General features: G+C 48.3%; 3 protein-coding genes, 1 long non-coding RNA gene and 1 other non-coding gene across 5 annotated transcripts in view; 1 reads left to right on the forward strand and 4 right to left on the reverse strand.

Annotated features, from left to right (window-relative positions):
• The window catches only part of LOC137910900 (mitogen-activated protein kinase 11-like), a 31,360-nt gene that overhangs the window by 1,581 nt on the left and 7,528 nt on the right, over positions 1-22,251 (forward strand). The gene's annotated exons all lie outside the window — the stretch shown is intronic.
• Positions 8,851-10,021, reverse strand: LOC137910999 (uncharacterized). The gene is made up of 4 exons (XR_011106088.1): positions 9,931-10,021; positions 9,772-9,842; positions 9,566-9,696; positions 8,851-9,404 (listed from the first exon to the last, which is right to left on the reverse strand). It is a non-coding gene; the product is annotated as an uncharacterized lncRNA (long non-coding RNA).
• Positions 12,381-14,498, reverse strand: LOC137910799 (mitogen-activated protein kinase 12-like). Its single transcript, XM_068755208.1, has 4 exons — positions 14,293-14,498; positions 13,690-13,843; positions 12,705-12,783; positions 12,381-12,619 (listed from the first exon to the last, which is right to left on the reverse strand). The coding sequence occupies exons 1-4, from the start codon at positions 14,409-14,411 to the stop codon at positions 12,381-12,383; spliced, it is 591 nt and encodes a 196-aa protein (XP_068611309.1). The 5' UTR covers positions 14,412-14,498.
• Positions 16,573-19,510, reverse strand: LOC137910901 (mitogen-activated protein kinase 11-like). The gene is made up of 11 exons (XM_068755323.1): positions 19,412-19,510; positions 19,243-19,301; positions 18,899-19,010; positions 18,456-18,485; positions 18,095-18,142; positions 17,895-18,009; positions 17,720-17,791; positions 17,429-17,508; positions 17,208-17,286; positions 16,908-17,081; positions 16,573-16,692 (listed from the first exon to the last, which is right to left on the reverse strand). The coding sequence occupies exons 1-11, from the start codon at positions 19,424-19,426 to the stop codon at positions 16,619-16,621; spliced, it is 858 nt and encodes a 285-aa protein (XP_068611424.1). The 5' UTR covers positions 19,427-19,510; the 3' UTR covers positions 16,573-16,618.
• trnav-uac (transfer RNA valine (anticodon UAC)) lies at positions 20,460-20,532 on the reverse strand. The gene has a single exon. It is a non-coding gene; the product is annotated as a tRNA-Val (tRNA).

Below are 22,251 nucleotides of genomic sequence, written 5' to 3' on the forward strand. Positions count from 1 at the left end.
AAAACAGCAAAATAAAAATGGCACATTAAGACTAAAAACAGAATTTAAAAAAAGTATTAAAACCATCATTATTTGCTATTTATAATCATTTCTGATAAAGATTTCTGCCAAGTGATGATTATAAATATATATGTGTGTGTGTGTGTGTGTGTGTGTGTATGCACGCAGTGGGTAGAATAAATATTGAACACGTCACCATTTTTCTTGGTAAATATGTTTCTAAAGTTGCTACAGACATGACATTTTCCCCAGCTGGGGGTCTATGAAAGAAGAGAGTCATATTTTAAAAGTTGATATTTTGCCATAAGAAATCTGCAAAGTAACTAATAAAAATTATATTCATGTCTGAAGTGTAATGGATAAGAAACACAAAGTAACTTACTGCTGTAATAAGTACACTATAATAAACTGTGATCGGTGTTTAATGAAAAAGGACCATTCTTGTATTTACCTGCTAGAAACAGCAGCCAGAGCAGAAGGAGGTTGGCTCCATCCCATTTAGAGACGCAGGCGTTATCCATTGTGCCGTGAAACTCTCGAGTGTTCAGCCAGCAGGAAACCAGTCGGTCAACATCAGCAGGCAGAGCAGAGAGAGAGAGAGAGAACCAGCCTGCCCTCTTTGTCACTCTAATAGAAAAGCCATTGCTTTGAATCGATTGCAGAGCCGCGTTCATACAGTGACCCATGTTGGTCTGAAACGGTATCACACTGAGAGCTCGGATTTATTGGATTTATTGGAGTCCATGGAGAGTCTCCTCTGCAGGATGAGGCTGGAGGATTTACGGATCAGCACGGCCCCCCTTACCTTGAGCTTCTGTCTAAAGGAGGATTCTGGACGAAAGAAAAGGTCACTACGAAATGGAACGCGCCCCTAAAAACATCAGGAAAAGGTTGCATGGTATCGCTGTAAATCAGAGATACCATCATTCCTCCAGTTTCAGGTCCCTGGGCTTCCTGGAAGTTAATTAAATTCATCATTTCAAGTAGTTTAAAATACATGAAATACATGAAATAAATACCAGAACTATGAAGTATCTTTAACTCAACATCAAACCTGACTTCTGGTGACCGGGCAGAAATCTCAATCAGCTGCTTGCATCTTTTCATTCTTGTCATTTTGACCTTGGAGCGCTACAGAATGTGTCCTCGCCCTGCGTTTTTGAAATGTATCCCATTATCAGAATAAACTATCAAAATTCAAGCTCTTGGAATGCTCTTGGAAAAACATATATATATGTGGCGTTGGGCATATGGGGCTAGACCAGGTATGGGCAAACCCAGGCCCGCGGGCCATATGTGGCCCGCTGGGCTATTTAATCCGGCCCGCCAAACTTGTCCAAATTATATCATTAAATAAAATTGTATTATAATTAGACCTATTTCATTTGACCTTTTCCCTGTAATGCTACCTGTAAAATGCCAAATCCTTTCATGTAATGGCTTTTACACATCATTTATATTAGCTCACACAAACACTCCATTCATCTGTTCCTCGCCCGGCCCGTCTATCAAATTTTAGAACCCGTTGTGTAAACACCCCCCACCCCCTGCTCGTTGTGGACACGCACACGCCCACACACACATCTCGACCAATCACGTTAGACTTTAACAGACTTTTTTTTTTTTTGGCTCACAATGACGGAAACCAGCTCTTGTCGTTCACTTCAAAGTCTGAAGAGCGATCTACGGGCGGCACACACACTTTATTACAGCGCGGACACCCGACAATGTTAATTACGTGATATTATAAAAAATAAAATATATATATATATATTTTTTTGGAAAATTTCTCACGGCACACCTGACGATCTCTCGCGGCGCACCAGTTGGGAAAAGCTGAACCAGAGACACACACACTGGAAGCCACATTAACCCATGAACCAAAATCCACACGCAATAATAACTCTCACACCAGAAATCAGTGTCTCTCCAGCATCATCACAAAGTGCAGAGGCGAAGAACGACTGATCCAACACAGCTGCCGAGGACCAAACAACAAACCTCAAATTCTTGTAAAAAAAAAAACTGCGTGCCGCACGCCTCGGTCTCGAACCCAGGACCTTCTGGCTGGGAGTCAAGCGTGCTACCCACTGCACCACCGAGAATGCAGTACGATGTCACATAAGGAAAAAGCACAGCTCCAGTGCAACACGCTGTGGTCTGAAATAGCACCTCATTATCCGACAAGTATGACTTTGTTAATGCCTCGAGTTTCCTACCCCGCACTGGGGGGTGGTTGGTATTGCTACCAGCCACCGTGTCGGAGGCCCCGGGTTCGAGTCCCGCTGTGGGAGTGGGGTAGAGTGGGGGTAGCAGGGTAGGCCTGGGGCCTTGCCTGGGCGGGGTGAACTGGACCGGTCCACTTCACCCTGCCCAGGCGGCCCTGGGCCCACCCTGCTACCCCCTCTCTATCCCATTCCCGTGGTGGGATTTGAAGCCGGGGTACTTTCAACTTTTCAACATTGCTACCAACTATTCCCCCACCCCCGTGCACACACCGACGCACGCACTCATACACTACGGACAATTCGGAGTAATCGATTCCCCTGAATCGCATGTTTTTGGAGGTGGGCGGAAACAGGAGAACCCCGACGCAGACGCGATTTGAACCCAGTACCATCTGGCTGTGAGGCCAGCGTAAACTCGACCAGCTGATAACCAGTCGTTAACAAATTCTCAACACCAATGATGACATCACAGACAATCTGAATGTAAATATACATACTTTAATCTCATGTCCACAAATAATCAACAACAAACCTAACTGCAGACACAAATTGCATTGATCCAAATATAGACATTTTGCCAGCTGAAATATATTACATTTTAAAAAGGCCCAAATATTTTAGATCTCCAGTACTCACACAATACTGCCGTAGTACTCTATTAGTACTGGGGCAGTACTGAATGTACATCAATAGAGTATTGATGTTAACAAACCTCTTGAAAATATAAGCTGCCCGTTATGGGCTTTTCTTCCGAGCAGATCAGATCAGCAATACGAAGAAAATGTACATTTATATTTCTATCCATCTGGTTCACGTTTCACATCTAACACTGTAAAAAATAAAACAGCAAATACACTGCAAAAAAACCCCATGTGTTCATTTGGCCTTTGGTTTGCTGACAGGATGTGATGTCACAGATCACACATCCAAGCCTGAGTCGCTCCACCAGCATCGCATCCACGTCCGACTCGTCCCCACGAGGGACGCTGCCACTGCACTGACGGAGAGATGCTTTCCGCTTCCTGGGGACCATGGTAACAGGAAGTCCCGCCCCTGAAGTCGACAAACATTCTGAAAAAAGAAGTGTGAAGAACAAGATGATGAAAAGAGAAGTGCTACCTCTATGCAGTAATAATGAATACAACTGCGTAGTTAGAAATAAAATACAAAATAACACAAAGGAAGGAGACTACCGTCGCTTTATCATGCTCTCAATACATTTCCCAACCCACCTTGCAGTCTCTTCCTTTTCCGGGGCTGAGTAAAGTCAGGAAAAAGGAGAACCCTCCGTCTTTTCTGCCGTCCAATCAGGAGCAGCGCTCCATTCTTCTCCCGTGGCTCCTCAAATATTGTCTCAAGACTCCTGTGGGGTGAAAAACAAAACACGGTAGAAGACTGGAGATTCAGCGAGATTTGCATTATTCATTTTAAAGGTTACCATTACCTGCTGGTTGAGGGGGAATTGTAGTTCTTGTTCGTATAAATCTCCTGCAGACTGAACTCTTTCTTCTTTCACCTGAAAAAATGTTTACCGATGATTTTGGAATATGGTCAATGTGTTTGTAAATGACTGTGTTCATTTCCTCCACACCCACGCGACCTACCTTTTGACCTTTGGCAGTCCCATTGGCGTGAGCAACGTTTCACGCGGTGATGCCCGCCGGATTCGAATCCGTGAGAACGGCGTGGAGGCGCGGGCGAGTCCCCGGCGATAATGGAGGCAACGGCGATCTCACCGGGAGAACAGCCTGATCCTCCTTTCTCTTCTCTTTGCCTGGTCCTCCTCTTCCTCTCCTTCGCTCCGACGCTCCCCTCCAGAGAGTCCAGACGATGACCGAGGGAAGCCAGCGCTCCTCGCAGGAGGCGGCGCACCTCCGAGCGGTGAGCTGAGAGGAGGCGGGGCAAGACCGAGGAGCAGGAGGAAGAACGGAAGGTAAGGAGCTGGATGCGGCGTCGTCGCCGTCCTTCAGGGTCAGAGGTCGACTCGGCATTTTTGAGGACTGTGAGAGAGACAGAATAACATCCAATGACAAAAACAACAACAAAAAGAGTTCCGGGCCTCCAGCCGAGGAAGGTTGAAGTCACCTGAAAGTTGTTTGCGCCATTTGCTCCGCGCACGCGCGCACACACACACACACACACACACACGCACACGCACGCTCAAAGAGGAGTTAAAGAAGCCATTTCTGGAGAAACCATCTCTGAACAGAGGAGGAGGATTAAGACACCGTATATTATTATTGTAGAATCTTCCTAACACCAAATCTGTGTACGTAACAAGCGTAAAATCTTTTTAACCTGAATATTCGTCTCGTAATTGCACTTCCGGTTAGATGCTAAACTGCATCTCATTACCCCCCCCCCCAGCCACACCTGGGTGCAGCTCAACAAAAGAGCTCACCTGAGGGTGTCTAATTTCTCTCGCGGCTCAGAATCCCATAAACATTCCTACGAGTTAATTCATCGCCATTTGACGAACAGGAGTTCCTTTTTTTTTTTTTGGCCTTATTACTTTCTCACACCGGTCTTTTTTTATGTGACATGAAACAAAGGGACACTCACAGAAAACGAGCGGTATTTAGGATCGGCGTGAGAACAAAACAGAAAAAAGGGATTTGGAGAAAATACAAAGGCTGCTCGAGCTAGCTGCGCCTAGCTACCGTTAGCATATTATATTGCGCGTGAATCGGTTAAAATGTCATAAATCGGGAAATTCATTTTACCTTTTCAAAGCCTTCGGATTCGTTTGGTCTCCTTTAACTCCTCTTATCTCATTTTAAGCGCTTCCGACGCTAGAAAATGCCAAACCCGGCCGTGCGGTCCGGTGCAAGACGCACTTCTGACGTCACTAATGCCCGGCGTTAAATAGCGGAAGTCACAATCACAATGATGGAACTTCCGCTGAAAGTTTCAAAATAAAAGTGTTAGTCTAGCCGTAGAGACAACAGAGACGACGTGTCATTCCTGAACATTCCTGTCCTCTGCCTTTACAGCCGGCGGCTCGTCCTTCCCGCTGGACCCACAGAAAACAGCACCTCCAGTTTTAAAGGGGAGCATCGAGTGCGATCTAGTGGCCTCTACTGGCAAAGAGCAGGAACTGTAACTCGAGAAAATGCCGCTTTGTTCACATCGCACATATCTGTGGGCCTGCTGTAAAAGCAGCCTTAAATCGGAGGCCGCCTCCCTTACGCTTCCACTGGTCCAGCGGCGGGTCCATGCTGTCCATGGTCTGATCATAAGGCAAAGCTTCCGCGTCTCTGAACTCACTGAAGAAGGGCAGCCGGAGAGCCTCGGCGGCGCTCGCCCTCTCCTCCGGGTCCAGGAGCAGCATCTTCTCCAGGACACGCACTCCTGGGCGTTGCACATTGACACGTCAAAGATCAGCGCAACAGTTCGGCGCACCGTCGTTGAACCGGAGGAAGACGCCCATACGTACCGGTTGAATTCGCTCCGGGGAAAACAGAGCGCAGATCTTTTTTTGGCACTTTTGGCAGACTTCTGATGTAGTTTTTGGCCTGCGAGCAGCGCAAATGGAAATAAGAGACAATCAGAGATTGCAGACCCTCGCCTCCAATAGACTATTCAATCTTGTGACAGTAAACAGGGCTTCCGGATGACAGGGGCTTAACCTGCGCTAGCTTGCTGCTCCGGAACGGGAAAAGATAGAACTACAACTGTAACATATATGAAACTAGAATGAACTATGAGTGTGCACACCAAATGTGAAGTCTCTAGCTCCAAAATTGAGGTCAGGATGGACTCCTGAAAAATGCCGATGTTAGAACGAAAATTAGCTCTCGGATCCGGATTGTGATCCGGATCCGGCCGAAATTAGTCATGGTCATAGACCTTTAAGGAGTACTTTTGTGTGATTTGTTTTCAGATCCATACCGCCATGCGTTTTGAAGAAATTAAGAAAAATGTCAAAAAGTGCCCTGTCTCGCAATGTTAAAGAATCCTTTAAAAACTTCTAGAATCCAGAGCCACGGACAGAACCTTGCTTGTGTAAAAATTTCAAGTCGATTGGGTGACTACTTTTTGAGTTATGCACGCGGACAGACAAACAGACAAACAAACCCAATTGCAGTACCCTCGCCTCCCCTTCGGCGAGGGTAATAAGCACGACACAGGTTAATCTGAGAGAAGCCGTGTATCGGCAAAAATACACCTTCAAAGGATTCATTAAGTCCTGGTGCTGATCCAAATGAAGCAGCCAGTGTAATGGATAAGAAACACAAAGTAACTTACTGCTGTAATAAGTACACTATAATAAGTACACTATAATAAACTGTGATCGGTGTTTAATGAAAAAGGACCATTCTTGTATTTACCTGCTAGAAACAGCAGCCAGAGCAGAAGGAGGTTGGCTCCATCCCATTTAGAGACGCAGGCGTTATCCATTGTGCCGTGAAACTCTCGAGTGTTCAGCCAGCAGGAAACCAGTCGGTCAACATCAGCAGGCAGAGCAGAGAGAGAGAGAGAGAACCAGCCTGCCCTCTTTGTCACTCTAATAGAAAAGCCATTGCTTTGAATCGATTGCAGAGCCGCGTTCATACAGTGACCCATGTTGGTCTGAAACGGTATCACACTGAGAGCTCGGATTTATTGGAGTCCATGGAGAGTCTCCTCTGCAGGATGAGGCTGGAGGATTTACGGATCAGCACGGCCCCCCCTTACCTTGAGCTTCTGTCTAAAGGAGGATTCTGGACGAAAGAAAAGGTCACCACGAAATGGAACGCGCCCCTAAAAACATCAGGAAAAGGTTGCATGGTATCGCTGTAAATCAGAGATACCATCATTCCTCCAGTTTCAGGTCCCTGGGCTTCCTGGAAGTTAATTAAATTCATCATTTCAAGTAGTTTAAAATACCTGAAATACATGAAATAAATACCAGAACTATGAAGTATCTTTAACTCAACATCAAACCTGACTTCTGGTGACCGGGCAGAAATCTCAATCAGCTGCTTGCATCTTTTCATTCTTGTCATTTTGACCTTGGAGCGCTACAGAATGTGACCTCGCCCTGCGTTTTTGAAATGTATCCCATTATCAGAATAAACTATCAAAATTCAAGCTCTTGGAATGCTGGTCCACGGTGAAAAAAACATATATATATGTGGCGTTGGGCATATGGGGCTAGACCAGGCATGGGCAAACCCAGGCCCGCGGGCCATATGTGGCCCGTTGGGCTATTTAATCCGGCCCGCCAAACTTGTCCAAATTATATCATTAAATAAAATTGTATTATAATTAAACCTATTTCATTTGACCTTTTCCCTGTAATGCTACCTGTAAAATGCCAAATCCTTTCATGTAATGGCTTTTACACATCATTTATATTAGCTCACACAAACACTCCATTCATCTGTTCCTCGCCCGGCCCGTCTATCAAATTTTAGAACCCGTTGTGTAAACACCCCCCACCCCCTGCTCGTTGTGGGCACGCACACGCCCACACACACATCTTGACCAATCACGTTAGACTTTAACAGACTTTTTTTTTTTTTTTTTTGGCTCACAATGACGGAAACCAGCTCTTGTCGTTCACTTCAAAGTCTGAAGAGCGATCTACGGGCGGCACACACACTTTATTACAGCGCGGACACCCGACAATGTTAATTACGTGATATTATAAAAAAAAATATATATATATATATATTTTTTTTTTGAAAATTTCTCACGGCACACCTGACGATCTCTCGCGGCGCACCAGTTGGGAAAAGCTGAACCAGAGACACACACACTGGAAGCCACATTAACCCATGAACCAAAATCCACACGCAATAATAACTCTCACACCCAAAATCAGTGTCTCTCCAGCATCATCACAAAGTGCAGAGGCGAAGAACGACTGATCCAACACAGCTGCCGAGGACCAAACAACAAACCTCAAATTCTTGTAAAAAAAAAAACTACATGCTGCACGCCTTGGTCTCGAACCCAGGACCTTCTGGCCGGGAGTCAAGCGTGCTACCCACTGCACCACCGAGAATGCAGTACGACGTTGCATAAGGAAAAAGCACAGCTCCAGTGCAACACGCTGTGGTCTGAAATAGCACCTCATTATCCGACAAGTATGACTTTGTTAATGCCTCGAGTTTCCTACCCCGCACTGGGGGGTGGTTGGTATTGCTACCAACCGCCGTGTCGGAGGCCCTGGGTTCGAGTCCCGCTGTGGGAGTGGGGTAGAGCGGGGGTAGCAGGGTAGGCCTGGGGCCTTGCCTGGGCGGGGTGAACTGGACCGGTCCACTTCGCCCCGCCCAGGCGGCCCTGGGCCTACCCTGCTACCCCCTCTCTATCCCATTCCCGTGGTGGGATTTGAAGCCGGGGCATTTTCAACTTTTCAACATTGCTACCAACTATTCCCCCACCCCCGTGCGCACACCGACGCACGCACTCATACGCTACGGACAATTCGGAGTAATCGATTCCCCTAAATTGCATGTTTTTGGAGGTGGGCGGAAACAGGAGAACCCCGACGCAGACGCGATCTGAACCCAGTACCATCCGGCTGTGAGGCCAGCGTAAACTCGACCGGCTGATAACCAGTCATTAACAAATTCTCAACACCAATGATGACATCACAGACAATCTGAATGTAAATATACATACTTTAATCCCATGTCCACAAATAATCAACAACAAACCTAACTGCAGACACAAATTGCATTAATCCAAATATAGACATTTTGCCAGCTGAAATATATTACATTTTAAAAAGGCCCAAATATTTTAGATCTCCAGTACTCACACAATACTGCCGTAGTACTCATTCAGTACTGCCCCAGTACTAATAGAGTATTGATGTTAACAAACCTCTTGAAAATATAAGCTGCCAGTTATGGGCTTTTCTTCCGAGCAGATCAGATCAGCAATACGAAGAAAATGTACATTTATATTTCTATCCATCTGGTTCACGTTTCACATCTAACACTGTAAAAAATAAAACAGCAAATACACTGCAAAAAAAACCCCATGTGTTCATTTGGCCTTTGGCTCGCTGACAGGATGTGATGTCACAGATCACACATCCAAGCCTGAGTCGCTCCACCAGCATCGCATCCACGTCTGACTCGTCCCCACGAGGGACGCTGCCATTGCACTGACGGAGAGATGCTTTCCGCTTCCTGGGGACCGTGGTAACAGGAAGTCCCGCCCCTGAAGTCGACAAACATTCTGAAAAAAGAAGTGTGAAGAACAAGATGATGAAAAGAGAAGTGCTACCTCTATGTAGTAATAATGAATACAACTGCGTAGTTAGAAATAAAATACAAAATAACACAAAGGAAGGAGACTACCGTCGCTTTATCATGCTCTCAATACATTTCCCAACCCACCTTGCAGTCTCTTCCTTTTCCGGGGCTGAGTAAAGTCAGGAAAAAGGAGAACCCTCCGTCTTTTCTGCCGTCCAATCAGGAGCAGCGCTCCATTCTTCTCCCGTGGCTCCTCAAATATTGTTTCAAGACTCCTGTGGGGTGAAAAACAAAACATGGTAGAAGACTGGAGATTCAGCGAGATTTGCATTATTCATTTTAAAGGTTACCGTTGGTTGAGGGGGAATTGTAGTTCTTGTTCGTATAAATCTCCTCCAGACTGAACTCTTTCTTCTTTCACCTGAAAAAATGTTTACTGATGATTTTGGAATATGGTCAATGTGTTTGTAAATGACTGTGTTCATTTCCTCCACACCCACGCGACCTACCTTTTGACCTTTGGCAGTCCCATTGGCGTGAGCAACGTTTCACGCGGTGATGCCCGCCGGATTCGAATCCGTGAGACGCGTTTGGCTCGCTGACATAAAACGGACGCAGAGATCCAATCAGTGGAAACTATGAGTAAAAATGACTTGACAATAAAAAATAGGAAACAACAAAAAAAATATCCACCTCTCCATTTGTGCTGAGAAACTCTGGGCCTGCTGTCGATTGGCTCGTGGAAAGCAGAGCAGATAGTCCATCGGCTGAAGATGACGGCGAAGGAAGAGACCGTCGCCGGGGGAGGCGTAGGCAACGGGAGCTGCGATTGGACCGCTGCTTCTGAAGTCACCGGGTGGGAGAAGCTGGGCCGTCAGAGATATAAATTACTTAAAATGCACGAACCGCACACCAATTAAAAATGACGCACAAAGAAATAAGACATTAAAATAGGGTATATTTGTATTCACCTGGGTGTAGGCGCACGCACATAGCTGCAAGGAGAAAGGAAAGTTATAGTTAATGCTCTAAGTGCAGTATTATGACGTACTAATACTCATGAATATTAATAAGGGTTAATATTAGAGCCAACCAACCAGTGGTCGTTGTTCAGGCCAGGCGGGGCTGTCCAGTCCTTCAATGGCCTCAGGGGACCCAAACAAGTTACGCCCCTCGCCGACTCAAATATCGCGTCCATGGCAACTGCCGAGAACCGCAGCATGGGGGCACGGCTACAGGAGAGGAGAGGGGAGTAGACAATAGAGCGAGGAGGAGAGGAAGCTGCGGAGGAGACACTCCAAGGAGACACAGGCGGAGACAAAACTCCTGAAGGACGACAAAAAGGCAGCGAGTTCCCTCGCTCAGCTGGTCTGCGTGGAAACAGAAGTTCTCAAACGGACTTTCCATCCATCAAAACGAACCCGTTTCAGACGCGCCGCCATCGGCCTCGTCGTCAGCCGAAGGCCGAGCCGGATGCGGCGTCGCCGTCGCCGCCCCCAAGCCCTGCCGCCTGCCATCGCCGTCCTTCAGGGTCAGAGGTCGACTCGGCATTTTTGAGGACTGTGAGAGAGACAGAATAACATCTAATGACAAAAACAACAACAAAAAGAGTTCCGGGCCTCCAGCCGAGGAAGGTTGAAGTCACCTGAAAGTTGTTTGTGCCATTTGCTCCACGCACGCACACACACACACACACACACACACACGCACACGCACGCACACGAACGCACACGCACGCAGGCTTAAAGAGGAGTTAAAGAAGCCATTTCTGGAGAAACCATCTCTGAACAGAGGAGGAGGATTAAGACACCGTATATTATTATTGTAGAATCTTCCTAACACCAAATCTGTGTACGTAACAAGTGTAAAATCTTTTTAACCTGAATATTTGTCTCGTAATTGCACTTCCGGTTAGATGCTAAACTGCATCTCATTACCCCCCCCAGCCACACCTGGGTGCAGCTCAACAAAAGAGCTCACCTGAGGGTGTCTAATTTCTCTCGCGGCTCAGAATCCCATAAACATTCCTACAAGTTAATTCATCGTCATTTGACGAACAGGAGTTCCTTTTTTTTCTTTTGGCCTTATTACTTTCTCACATCGGTCTTTTTTATGTGACATGAAACAAAGGGACACTCACAGAAAACGAGCGGTATTTAGGATCGGCGTGAGAACAAAACAGAAAAAAGGGATTTGGAGAAAACACAAAAGCTGCTCGAGCTAGCTGCGCCTAGCTACCGTTAGCATATTATATTGCGCGTGAATCGGTTAAAATGTCATAAATCGGGAAATTCATTTTACCTTTTCAAAGCCTTCGGATTCGTTTGGTCTCCTTTAACTCCTCTTATCTCATTTTAAGCGCTTTCGACGCTAGAAAATGCCAAACCTGGCCGTGCGGTCCGGTGCAAGACGCACTTCTGACGTCACTAATGCCCGGCGTTAAATAGCGGAAGTCACAATCACAATGATGGAACTTCCGCTGAAAGTTTCAAAATAAAAGTGTTAGTCTAGCGCAGTGTTTCCCAACCTTTTTTGAGCCGCGGCACATTTTTTACATTTACAAAATCCTGCGGCACACCCCCAACCAAAATGACACAAAATTACACTCTAACAGTACATATTAGAGTAGAGACAACAGAGACGACGTGTCATTCCTGAACATTCCTGTCCTCTGCCTTTACAGCCGGCGGCTCGTCCTTCCCGCTGGACCCACAGAAAACAGCACCTCCAGTTTTAAAGGGGAGCATCGAGTGCGATCTAGTGGCCTCTACTGGCAAAGAGCAGGAACTGTAAGATTCAAGATTCAAGATACTTTATTGTCATTATGCGAGCATAATAAAATCGTGAGAAGGCCCACGGCTTAAGGCACAAATCATAACAAACTAAATCCTCTCTCTTAAGAAACAATATATATACACACAGAGAGAGTGAGAATCACAGGCAGAAAATGCCACTTTGTTCACATCGCACATATCTGTGGGCCTGCTGTAAAAGCAGCCTTAAATCGGAGGCCGCCTCCCTTACGCTTCCACTGGTCCAGCGGCAGGTCCATGCTGTCCATGGTCTGATCATAAGGCAAAGCTTCCGTCTCCTCCTCCGCGTCTCTGAACTCACTGAAGAAGGGCAGCCGGAGAGCCTCGGCGGCGCTCGCCCTCTCCTCCGGGTCCAGGAGCAGCATCTTCTCCAGGACACGCACTCCTGGGCGTTGCAGATTGACACGTCAAAGATCAGCGCAACAGTTCGGCGCACCGTCGTTGAACCGGAGGAAGACGCCCATACGTACCGGTTGAATTCGCTCCGGGGAAAACAGAGCGCAGATCTTTTTTTGGCACTTTTGGCAGACTTCTGATGTAGTTTTTGGCCTGCGAGCAGCGCAAATGGAAATAAGAGACAATCAGAGATTGCAGACCGTCGCCTCCAATAGACTATTCAATCTTGTGACAGTAAACAGGGCTTCCGGATGACAGGGGCTTAACCTGCGCTAGCTTGCTGCTCCGGAACGGGAAAAGATAGAACTACAACTGTAACATATATGAAACTAGAATGAACTATGAGTGTGCACACCAAATGTGAAGTCTCTAGCTCCAAGATTGAGGTCAGGATGGACTCCTGAAAAATGCCGATGTTAGAACGAAAATTAGCTCTCGGATCCGGATTGTGATCCGGATCCGGCCGAAATTAGTCATGGTCATAGACCTTTAAGGAGTACTTTTGTGTGATTTGTTTTCAGATCCATACCGCCATGCGTTTTGAAGAAATTAAGAAAAATGTCAAAAAGTGCCCTGTCTCGCAATGTTAAAGAATCCTTTAAAAACTTCTAGAATCCAGATCCGGATCAGCGCCATTCTCGGGGAGGACCGAGCCACGGACAGAACCTTGCTTGTGTAAAAATTTCAAGTCGATTGGGTCACTACTTTTTGAGTTATACACGCGGACAGACAAACAGACAAACAGACCCAATTGCAGTACCCTCGCCTCCCCTTCGGCGAGGGTACTAAGCACGACACAGGTTAATCTGAGAGAAGCCGTGTATCGGCAAAAATCGGTCCTGCGTTCCTACGGTCCTACGTTCCTACGGTCCTGCGTTCCTACGGTCCTACGTTCCTACGGTCCTGCGTTCCTACGTTCCTGCGTTCCTACGTTCCTACGGTCGTACGTTCCTACGGTCCTACGGTCCTACGGTCCTACGTTCCTGCGTTCCTACGTTCCTACGGTCCTGCGTTCCTACGTTCCTACGTTCCTGCGTTCCTACGGTCCTACGTTCCTACTTTCCTACGGTCGTACGTTCCTACGTTCTCGTGCTTCATGCGTTTCAGCAGTCGCAGCTCTCTGTAGGCTCTTTTGGCAAAAAGCTTCGACTGGAAGGGCCGATGGAGTTTCTTGATGGCCACTTGCGTGCCGTTCCGGCGATCCCACGCTGAGCTGGAAAACACAGACGAGGAAGCGTATACTGAATATTACGTATACTGCTATAATAAATAATGTATATATATATATATCCTGGGAGAAAGAAAACGCTTAAAGCACCGCAGATGTTCTGTTCTCATGGCCTGCGTTATCTAAAGAGAATATTGATGCTGTAAATTCAACTTTTTACTTTAATTAAAAAAACTAAAGAAGACAATCTGCCGGGATGTCTGGCTTCTCCCGACAATGCCACTGGGGGTGTTTTTCTTTGTTGACCCTTTATACGGGAGACAATGCACCCGGAGGCCCGGCAGAGCCAGCTGTGTGGGGGCGCGCACGCTGCTGCTGCGCGCACTAAACACGCAGGGAAAGCGCCTCAGTGTGGTTTTTAGAGAGAGTTGGAAGCAACTCCTAAAGCAAAAAGTAAAACAGCTCGATAGATTTTAAAAACGTTCTTTACTCACCACACGGTTCCGTAGGCTCCGGTCCCAACCTGCTTCAGGTCCCGGTACCTCTCCGGGACCTCCCACACGGTTCTGTTGACCTCCTGCCGGCAGAACCCCGTCCTGCAGCGCACAGCCATGCCCTACCGACTCGGCTCGGCTCGGCTCGGCTCGACTCGGCTCGGCTCGGCTCGGCTCGGCTCGGCTCGGGATGCGGGTCTGCTCGGTTCTCCGGTCCGTTGCGTCTCTCTCATGTGCGCAAACGGAGATTTTATTTCCCACTGGAGACGCGCAGGTCAGCTGGTGCGTAAGAGCAGCCAGCGGACACAGGAGCGCGCGCGCGCACACACACACACACATTGTTAGTCCCGGTCGCCAGGGGCAGTCTGTGGGCGTGTCTACAATGTGGGGATAATTACCCCAAAACATCTGCCCCTCGGCTATTTACCCGAAAGTGCCCTTCAGCGGGATGGGCGTGGTTTCTGCAACTCTGACCAGAATGACACAAAAGCCACTTGCAGCAGAAAGAACCCCCTAAACTTTAGATTTTAGATAGGAACCTCTGGGGCCTCCACAGCTGTCCCAGGCTTCGGACGGAACCGGCCTGGAGGTGCATTCCTGACATCACATTTCAGAATAAAGCATATGTTGGTAAAGCAATAGGAAAATCGCCACATTGTTCTTTTTGCTTTGCCCAATGTTTGAACGCAATAATGACGTCATGCTGCAGAGAGCCAATAGAAATAACGTCGTTTATTCTGCTGCCGAATCATTAGAATCAAACTGAGAGCCGACGATCTGTTAAATGACGACTCACACACGACAGCGTATACGATACGGACAGTATAGATACATTCAAGTTGATATTCAAGTCCACCACAGAGATCAATATCCACATAAGCACAGAGCGCCGTCGCTCTGACACAGGAGGGGCTGCAAATGCAACGTGTTGCACCAGGGGACACACACATGTTGCAACAGGGGACACACACATGTTGCACCAGAGGACACACACACATGTTGCACCAGGGGACACACATGTTGCACCAGGGGACACACACAGCGTGCACCAGAGGACACACACACATGTTGCACCAGGGAACACACACAGCGTGCACCAGGGGACACACACATGTTGCACCAGAGGACACACACAGCGTGCACCATGCAGAGGACACACACGTTGCACCAGGGGACACACACAGCGTGCACCAGAGGACACACACACATGTTGCACCAGGGGACACACACAGCGTGCACCAGAGGACACACACGTTGCACCAGAGGACACACACAGCTTGCACCAGAGGACACACACATGTTGCACCAGAGGACACACACAGCACACTATGTACCATGACAGGGGTGAGTTCCTCAAAGGCGATTTAAATTTGAGCGGATAAAGAAGAGGAACCTCCGTTTCATTTGCACGTCTTTGAAAGTGACACAAGAAGAAAACAGCAGTTCGTCCACGGGCTTAACGGAGTTCAGCCGTCCAGAGGAAGGTTTTCCCGTTTCATCCCATGCCGGAGCCGAGTGTCTTCTTCCAACAATCTATAACGGATGATGCATTAATGAACACGTACAATCTGCTGTTGTTGGTGGAAACTGTGGGATCACGAGGGATGGAAAGTCAACCGGATTGATTAGGAAACTTCAACCAGATGAGCCGATAGTTGTGCAACGTTTTATTACATGTCGGTCACATTTACACACCGTCTGACCACAGTTTAGAAAATGCCCGTAATGTTAATGACTGTAAACACAAAGCAGAGACGGAGCAGCTAAACAGTGTTTATTACCTGGCGAGTTCGCTGCTCTGCAAGCCGGAGAGGACGCCGTTCATTTGTTTGCTCTTTTGATTAGATTTTTTTTTTTTACAATCTGTAAATCACGAGGATGAGACGGGCTGGAAGGCGCTCCCGTTTCCTGGTGGCGCTGCCCTCCGACTCTTTGGCAGCGGCGAGGCAGAAGCAACGGGGCGGTTAATGATTCTGATAACACAATGCATGCGGGAATACACCGTTATGATGGGGTAATGCTGCTAACCTTGGTGTGGGGTGCGGGGGGGGGGGTCAGAAGGCACTCTGCCATTGCTTTGGTGATCCTAATGTGCCTTTTTTCATCGTTCAACACGCTTCTTTCCGTCTGCAAACACGGTTCACTTCCTGTGAGTCGCGCTCGAATCCGAACCCTCTGACTGTAGCCGGAGGGAGCAGAAGAAGAAGCAGGACTCCATCCATCCGGTCCTGAAAGGCACAGAGTTGTGTCCAGCCGGTGTGCCCCCCCCCCCCCCCCCCCCCCCCCCGGGTCTTCACGTTCAGACTGAGGTGGAGCAGGCGTGAGATTACTGCTCCGCCTTAAGGCTGTCAGTCTTGCCGCCGGAGGCTTTGAGGCCGTTAACTTCTTCAAACACCAACTCTATGAGGATGAGGGGGGGGGGAAAAAAGGACATGTCAGAAGAACCGATAGAGAGATGGCGAGGATTTTATTCAAAGCGCCTTAGCAAATAAAAATAAAAAACCTCGGTCTGTGAAGGAAATAAAATAAAACGCTCCGCCGGGAGTCACCTCAGGATCGGGGCGTTAAACAAACCACAAACCGCGACCCCCCCTCCGGAGAGGAGGAAGGCTGACCTTTCCATTCCTCCAGAGTTCGGTCTTTACTCTCCAGGGTTTGGTCGTAAGGCGGGGCCTCTGGCTCGTCGTCCGGATCGTGATACTGCGAGAAGTACGGGTGGGACAGCGCCTCGCTGGCTGAGATCCTCCCGTCGCAGTCCAGAACCAGCATGCGCTTCAGCAGGTCGATGGCTAACAGAGACGCAGAGAGACGCACATTTACCCCCCCCAAAGGACCAAAATGGAGACGGCAACTTGAGCTCTGGGAGCCTCTTAACGCTTTTCAGTTGATAATCACATCTGCAGCGCGTCACCCACCGAGCGGATTTGCTCCCCTGAAGATCTTCTCCAGGTCCTGCTGGGGCATGAAGGCCAGAGACTGGATGTACTTCTGCGCCTGCAGACAGAAACGTGCCGTCAGCGAGCCCGCGATCCGTCGCTCCGACGCCCGTGTGCCGACGAGTCAACAGGGAGGCACGCAGAATTCGCTCGTCACTTCAGCGCCCTCCTCATCCACTCCATTCATTCGGGTTTCTCACGTGCTCAGAGCAGATCTTCTTCAACAAATCAGGCGACGGCGTTCCGACCACCTCCATGATTCTCTTCAGCTGATCGATATCTGATTGGGACTTAAGGACGGGGTAACTTTTGCGAGAAGTCTTCCCCTCGAACTTCGCTCATCTTATCATCTTGTCACAAAGGAAGTTAAGGGAGACTGAGCATCGGACATGCTGAGGACCGGAAGGTCCGCCTGCGTCCACAGGGTGCTTCAGACGTAATGGAAGCTTGATAATGGGGGGGGCTGCTCTTGGCATGCTTATGAAGGATACAGTCACTGCCGGGAAAAAGGACCTTCCCCTTCAGCAGCTCCCCCATAATGCATCCCACTGACCAGATATCAACTGGAACAGAAACAGACATTTAACCCCCCCCCCCGGGCTGGTATTTACTGCGCTTGTCTCTGAAACAAACAGAGGAGACGTCACCAGATCGGTGGCATCTCACCGTTCTGATTGTAGTGCATCCAGTTCAGCATGATCTCCGGCGCCCGGTACCAGCGTGTCGCCACGTAGCCCGTCATCTCGTCATCCGTCTGCCTGGCCAGCCCAAAGTCGAGTATCTTTAAGAGAGGACGACGACGACGACGAGTCACGTCGCCGATCAGCGGTTGGACTCGCGCGAGGCTTTGTGGGCTTCAGACTTACCCTCAGCTCACAGTCCTCATTTACTGCCACATTACTCGGCTTGAGGTCCTGGGAAAGGGAGCGACGGCGACAAAGAGGGGAGGAAGAATGAATGGAATGAAAATGCATCTGAAGATAGCGGGATGGGAATGGCTAGAGGACAGCATAAATTACCCGGCCTGTGTTTTTAAAGAACATTCTGATACATCTTGCTTTTTCACGTCCCTCCACATCCGGCTTCAAGTCTATCGCTTCGATAATAATAATTCTGTCAATTTATATTCATGATCAAATCTTAACTAAGACCTAAAAACATTTTTTATTCGTTTTTGTTCAATCTTGAAGGTCAAAATGACGAGAAAATGAAAGAGTAGGAACTCACTCGGTGGATCAGTCCGGCTGAATGGATGTACTGTTGGGGTGAGATCGGGGGGGGGGATGGGGGGAGGAGAGAGCACACATAAAGGGAGACAGGGGTCAATAATGCAGTTCACCGTCTTTGCCCCCGTGTGAAGGGAGGCTGCCTTTGTTTGCCCCGTGGTAACTGGGAAGACCAAGCAGCTGGTCCGGCTGGCTGTTCACAGTTACCGTGCCAGGATTCCCAAAGAAAGCCAAACTCAAAGGAATATTTAGCTCCTTTAGTTCAATCGAGCCTTATTCAACATTGAAATCCTGCTTTTACGGGCCAGAGGAGCGCCAAACTAAAGAATGGGTAAAAAAAAAAAAAAACGTAGCCTTACCCCAAAGTTTTAAGTTCATTAGAAACTGGCTCATGGGGCAAATGTGCTTTTTCTCGCAGATGTCCATTCTTCACTCGTTCCTTACCTTGAGGCCACGGAGAAGCTGGTAAATTAAGAACTGCACGTGCTCGTCTGACAGCCGCTGAAATTTAACGATGTTATTTAGGTCTGCGCCCATCAGGTTAGTCACCAGGTAGCTGGAAAAGAGAATGGGGGGATGGGAAGGCGGCGTTAGTAGGGTTCCAGTGAGGTGGAGAACATAGCAATGCAACCATGGCAACGGTCAGATATTTCTACCAGCCTGTGCTCCCACAGGGTTGACTCCCCCCCCCAACACCGCCATGCTCTTTCCTGACAAACAGTGCCCTTTAAGCGAAAGTGGTCGCCTGTATATGTTTCAGGAAGCGCCGGGGGGGGGGTGAAACTTACAGTTCGTTGAAGTCCTCTAAGGCAGCAGCAGGTGAGAAAACATCCAGCAGCCCTATTACCTGCAGATGAGGAGACAGACAGGACGAATCAATACCAGAGCGGAAAGATGGAGGGAGCGGCGTCTTCCTGTCTCGGGGGGGGGGGGGGGGTTGCAAACAGGAGCACTCACATTCTCGTGTTTCATGTGCTTGAGGAGCCGGAGTTCCCGGTACGAGCGGCGGCTGTGGATCAGAGATTGAAAAGGCCTGGACAGTTTCTTCACCGCAACTTTCTGCCGTGAGACGACATCGTAGGCCGAACTGCAGGGAGAGAGCAGAGAGGAGATCAAATTACGATGGTGCCAGGACTGAACAAACGCCAACACAAAGACACGGCGGGATGCTCGTTACCCTCGCCGAAGCGGAAGCGAGGGTATTGCAATTGGGTCCGTTTGTCTGTCTGTCTGTTTGTTTGTTTGTTTGTCTGTCCCGAGCGCATAACTCGAAAACTAGTAACCTAAATTTTTTACACAAGCAAGGTTCTGTCCGTGGCTCGGTCCTCCCCGAGAATGGCGTTGATCCGGATCTGTATCCAGATTCTAGAATTATTTTTCCATCTGGAATTGTGCCTGTGCTGTAAACTGTCACTTTAAGAGGGAGGGACACGAATGGCATGATGGGAAAAAGAGTCCAGAAGGAGTCTTGTAGTACGTTCCGGTCCGGAGCAGCCAGCTAGAGCAGGTTTGGCCCCTCTGATCCGGAAGCCCTGTTTACTGTCTCACAAGATCCATAGTCTTTTGGGGGCGGGGTCTGCAATCTCTGATTGTCTTTCTAGTAATATTAATGCAGCCATCCGAGCGTGGAACGGACAGAACCGAAGGAAACACGATTGGCAAAGGCTGCGGTGCCTCTGCAGAAAGAAGGGAGAAGTGAAACGCCTGAGATTTAAAGTAGAGTATGAGAGAAAAAAACATTAAGAATCTTGGTTTAGACGTAGAACTGACTGAAACTCCTCCATACCTTGATAGAAGCCTAAACTGTTCCAATCCCATATATCAATGACATCAGCCGGATAGTATACTATCACCAGAGAACATGAGGAGAACCCAGGATGTACCTCGGGCCCAGAGGTTCTGGGTCCGGGGTCTGGCTGGATCTGTATGCATGGCCTACTTAAACGATGTTTTCTTTTCATTTGCAAATGATTTTTGGAAAACCCAGAAACCGATCAAAAAGCAGTGGCTCCACCGGGGCTCGAACCCAGGACCTTCCGCGTGTAAAGCAGACGTGATTGCCGCTACACCACAGAACCTCCCGCACCCGTGGGTTCTGTTTCTTCAGGCGACCTGCACACCGACTAAAGCCGGTGTGTTCAGTTCACGGGATGAACCCCTTCATTTCACGCCTCACCCTCACCCTCAGACGGCTGCCAGTCCCTATCGGGCTCCGTCCCTGAGACCAAGCAGCCCCCCTCCCCCCGCCTGCCGTCTTCCATACATGGTCCGACTGCAGTGCTGCCGGCAGGCCGCGCAGCCACGGCATCGATTTCTGGCCTCTTCCTTTGTCTCAGGATTTTTTTTTTCTATCAGTGGTGAAGTTAATCCAGAAAGGACCGTTCCTTTTATGCTTCTGATCTTATCGGTTAATGCGATTCGTCCTGATTGAATCAAGATCGAACCTTTAGGATTAGCGTACATTTTAACTGGGGGGGGGGGGGGGGGGGGGGGGGATTTTAATTTGACGCCTTGTGAAAAATCGTTATTTAATTTTACTCCGCGTTGAATGGGAACGCATGCTACAGCTTGTCGGGTTAGCTTAGCATTCTGATCACTGACAATCACATTTATTGATTTCATCAACAACCGTTGCTTCACAGAGTGCCGAGCAGTCTAATGGATCGCCAGCGGTCGTGATGAATCTGGAAACGTTTGAGGAAATGGTAGCTGGGGCATGATGATGAGCCCCACAAACCCAGACCAGAGATCAGCAGTAGATCACAACTCTGATCTAAGTTCTCTAACAAGCCCAGATCATTTCGACAGGTGGAAATGTTGATTCGCATTCACCCAAACGAAAGGCTTCGGCTCCAAAGCTCTGGTTTGATTCGCATTCACCCAAACGAAGGGCTTCGGATCCAAAGCTCTGGTTTGATTTGCATTCACCCAAACGAAAGGCTTTGGTTCCAAAGCTCTGGTTGATTCGCATTCACCCAAATGAAAGGCTTTGGTTCCAAAGCTCTGGTTTGATTCGCATTCACCCAAATGAAAGGCTTTGGTTCCAAAGCTCTGGTTTGATTCGCATTCACCCAAACGAAATGCTTCGGTTCCAAATCTCTGGTTGATTCGCATTCACCCAACGAAAGGCTTCGGTTCCAAAGCTCTGGTTTGATTCGCATTCACCCAAACGAAAGGCTTCGGTCCAAAGCTGGTTTGATTCGCATTCACCCAAAACGAAAGGCTTGGTTCCAAAGCTCTGGTTTGATTCGCATTCACCCAAATGAAATGCTTCGGTTCCAAAGCTCTGGTTTGATTCGCATTCACCCAAACGAAGGGCTTCGGTTTCCAAAGCTCTGGTTTGCTGAACAGACGTTACAAACGGAGACAGGAGATGAACGCAGTCTGATCAGGTTACTCTGCACTCTCTCTTCTCTACTCAAGTGGGCCGAGCTACACCCACAGAATCCGAAGGAAAGAGATGATGCAATGGGATGAGGATGACGAGGACACCGAATCAGCCTGTGTTCAGTCCTCACTCTCCGTCTCGTCATTGATCACACTGTGGTGGTTCCGTAGCGGTTCCTTACAGCTCCTTGCACAAATGTTCCTCCGATTCTCCCTCTGTTTCCGCGTTACTCGTCGTGGTTATTCTCTCCGTTCACCCCGGTTGATAGACATTTCTGTCTATAATTATCGCATGAACTTGCTTGAAGTCTACAGCGTTAAGTAGGAGAAGAGAAGTGGCACATGTGAATAAAACTGTGGGGGGATGGGATTAGTAATAATTTATAATTAAAATTTATAATTTTAATAAA

Source organism: Brachionichthys hirsutus, chromosome 22, assembly GCF_040956055.1.
Source record: "Brachionichthys hirsutus isolate HB-005 chromosome 22, CSIRO-AGI_Bhir_v1, whole genome shotgun sequence".
NCBI lineage: Eukaryota > Metazoa > Chordata > Actinopteri > Lophiiformes > Brachionichthyidae > Brachionichthys > Brachionichthys hirsutus.